Below are 2,597 nucleotides of genomic sequence, written 5' to 3' on the forward strand. Positions count from 1 at the left end.
GTAGACACCATAGCCAAGTGTGGATGTTCTGGAGGTGGTGAGAATGGTTTGGTACAGGATATCTTATCTCCAGACATAAAGCCAATGATGTAAGTAATAGAAACCATAAGATAGCACACAGAGAGGAAAATAATGGGTCTCTCCGGATAGCGGAACCTGTCGGAATCTATCATGAAAGTAAGAACAGTGAAGAGACAACTAGTAGCACACAAGGCAGACCAAATGCCCACCCATAATCTGGACATTTTCTTTTCCTTCTCAGAGAAGAACATGCCATCACAGGGAGCACCACAGTTCTTCTCCACTTTATCACCAACTTTCAGTTCATAATCCAAGCCAGGAGGGATTTTAAAATGGAGAGGACATACAAAGCCATAATCCTTTGCATTCTCAGGTAGATTAGGATAGGATACCCCAGGGCGAAGATCTTTACCAAAGTTGGATTCTATCATGGGACTGAGGGTACTAGACTTTCCACCTTCCTCATTGTCCCCAACACAGAGGGAATCAGGTCCACTGCTTGGCAGGGGAAACTTGGAACATTCAAATGTTTCAGGCCATTGGAATCCAAAGTCATTCATGAGTTTTTCACATCCGTTACGTGCTGAGAGACAAAGATTCCGACAGGGTGGTATAGCACGTTCCAGAATTGTACACACGGGAGCATACATGGAACACAAGAAGAACTGAAGATCAGGACTACACTTGACTTTCACAAGAGGGAAATACTGATGCACTTCAAACCCAGCATCTTCCTGTTTGGAATGACCCAGGAGATTTGGCATAATGGTTTCATTGTACGCAATATCCTGGCAGAATGGTATGGTGATGGTTTCACACTTGGCATGGATAGGAAGAATATCATGATCCGAGATGTGGGTTATTTGATCCCCCACAGACACACTTATTAGCACTGATAATAGAAAAGAACATTTACTGACTAGGAACATGGTTATAATATTATTTTATAGCACTGAGATCACAAACTATTTATTGATAATTAAAAACACCATCACACAATAAAACACCAAACTTGATTATGAAAAAATAACCGCTCGTGTTAAAAAACTATCACTTGAAATTTCCATTATTATATTAATAAATTAAACAATGCTCAGAGTTGGGCCTATAAATAATGACCTTATTTTTAAATAAAATTTATTAATTTATGCATTATATTATCAAAAGCATCATTTAAAATCATTAATTACATTTTCATTTTTAAAATTTATTAGCGAAAAAAACACGCGACACAACCTACCCGTCCGCTGCTTCTTTCAAACTGAAGTTTGTTTGTTTTTGTTTACTTTCTTATTGTGCTCAACAAAAGCGCTCTCTAGGGGGAAAGCCGTTAATTCAATAAATGTACGGTGAGAGCAGCACTTGTCAAGCGAATGTGCAATGAGGTTATCGGGGAGTGGACAGGTAAAGAGTTCTAAAAGTGAAGCCGAATTTTCAGTGGCGACTAGCGAGAAGTGATTTTAAAGTTCATAAAATGAAATGGCAATAATGGAATCATCTCATTTTACGGCTGAGTAAGTAGGTAGGTACTTACCACATTCTCGGTGTTTGAAGACTATTGAGAGCAAAGGAGGTAATCAATGGTGTAGGTACGCCTGTACTGTGTAAAATTACTCTTCTGGGGATTGAAACCCAGAACTTCAAGTGTTCAAGCCTATTATAAGTATTATGACGTGAATAAGAACAATCAACGTGTATTTTAGAATAGGCTAAAATTGTATATTTATTATTTAATGGACAGCTTAAGTGATGACGTCAAATTGGACACAAATTGGGTGGTTGGCTGATTAATTTAAAAAGTTCATGTTGAATTTCCATTTGATCGGGCTGAGCCACGGTTTTTTAAGAGGTTTGATAGAGGGAACTGTGCTAAGGTCTTATCGTCCCGAGAGCGAAGAGAGAAGGAAGACAAGATAGGAGAAAGCCAGCCTTTCCGAGAACGAACCTTATCCGTTTAGGATAAAATCCGCCCCGAGCGAGAATCGAACCCGCGACCTAGCGCTATCAAAACAGACGCGCTACCCTCCAAGCTAACTACCTAAGTCATAGTTTATGCCCAAAATAACGTCACACTTACGTGCTCTATTTACATGCAAAATATTTTAAAATGGAATATATAATAGGATTACCCTAACCTATTTCACAAACAAGAGAATACAATTTATTTACAGAAAACAGATAGAAGTATAAGCTGCATCGAAGTTAAAATGGAGTTAAAACAAATAAATTACATTATATCCATACTAGTCATAGAAAACTTTACAGCAGTTTACAGTTACCGTTAATATCTACTTAACAACCTTCAAATAGCTACAATTAGTTAAAATTATTGGAAAAAAAAGTTAAAACAGATAGACCAAAATCAATGTGTTTACTCGACTTTAGTCCTAATTTGGTTGATCGCAAACACTGTTCTTTGGTGCCAATTTTTGGCCACCCCAATAGCGTCTAATAGAGGAGTAGGTACATGACAAAATTAAGGTCCGGTATGACACTAAAACTTTAATTAAATCAGTGATCAGCAAAATTAAATCAATCAAAGTTGCCTATCGAAAAAATTTCAAGTATTTGTGTCG

The 2,597-nt window shown here is 37.5% G+C and overlaps 1 protein-coding gene across 1 annotated transcript in view; it reads right to left on the reverse strand.

Annotated features, from left to right (window-relative positions):
* Positions 1 to 1,265, reverse strand: part of LOC103522648 (long-chain fatty acid transport protein 4-like) — a gene marked incomplete at its 3' end in the record, with an annotated part of 9,455 nt that extends 8,190 nt beyond the window's left edge. Inside the window, exon 1 of the mRNA XM_008487743.2 lies at positions 7 to 1,265. Coding sequence (XP_008485965.2) covers positions 7 to 950 — 944 coding nt within the window. The remainder of the gene's footprint in view (positions 1 to 6) is intronic.
* Between the last annotated feature and the right edge of the window lie 1,332 nt (positions 1,266 to 2,597).

The sequence above is a fragment of the Diaphorina citri genome, unplaced genomic scaffold, assembly GCF_000475195.1.
Source record: "Diaphorina citri unplaced genomic scaffold, Diaci psyllid genome assembly version 1.1 scaffold9945, whole genome shotgun sequence".
Classification (NCBI taxonomy): Eukaryota; Metazoa; Arthropoda; class Insecta; order Hemiptera; family Psyllidae; genus Diaphorina; species Diaphorina citri.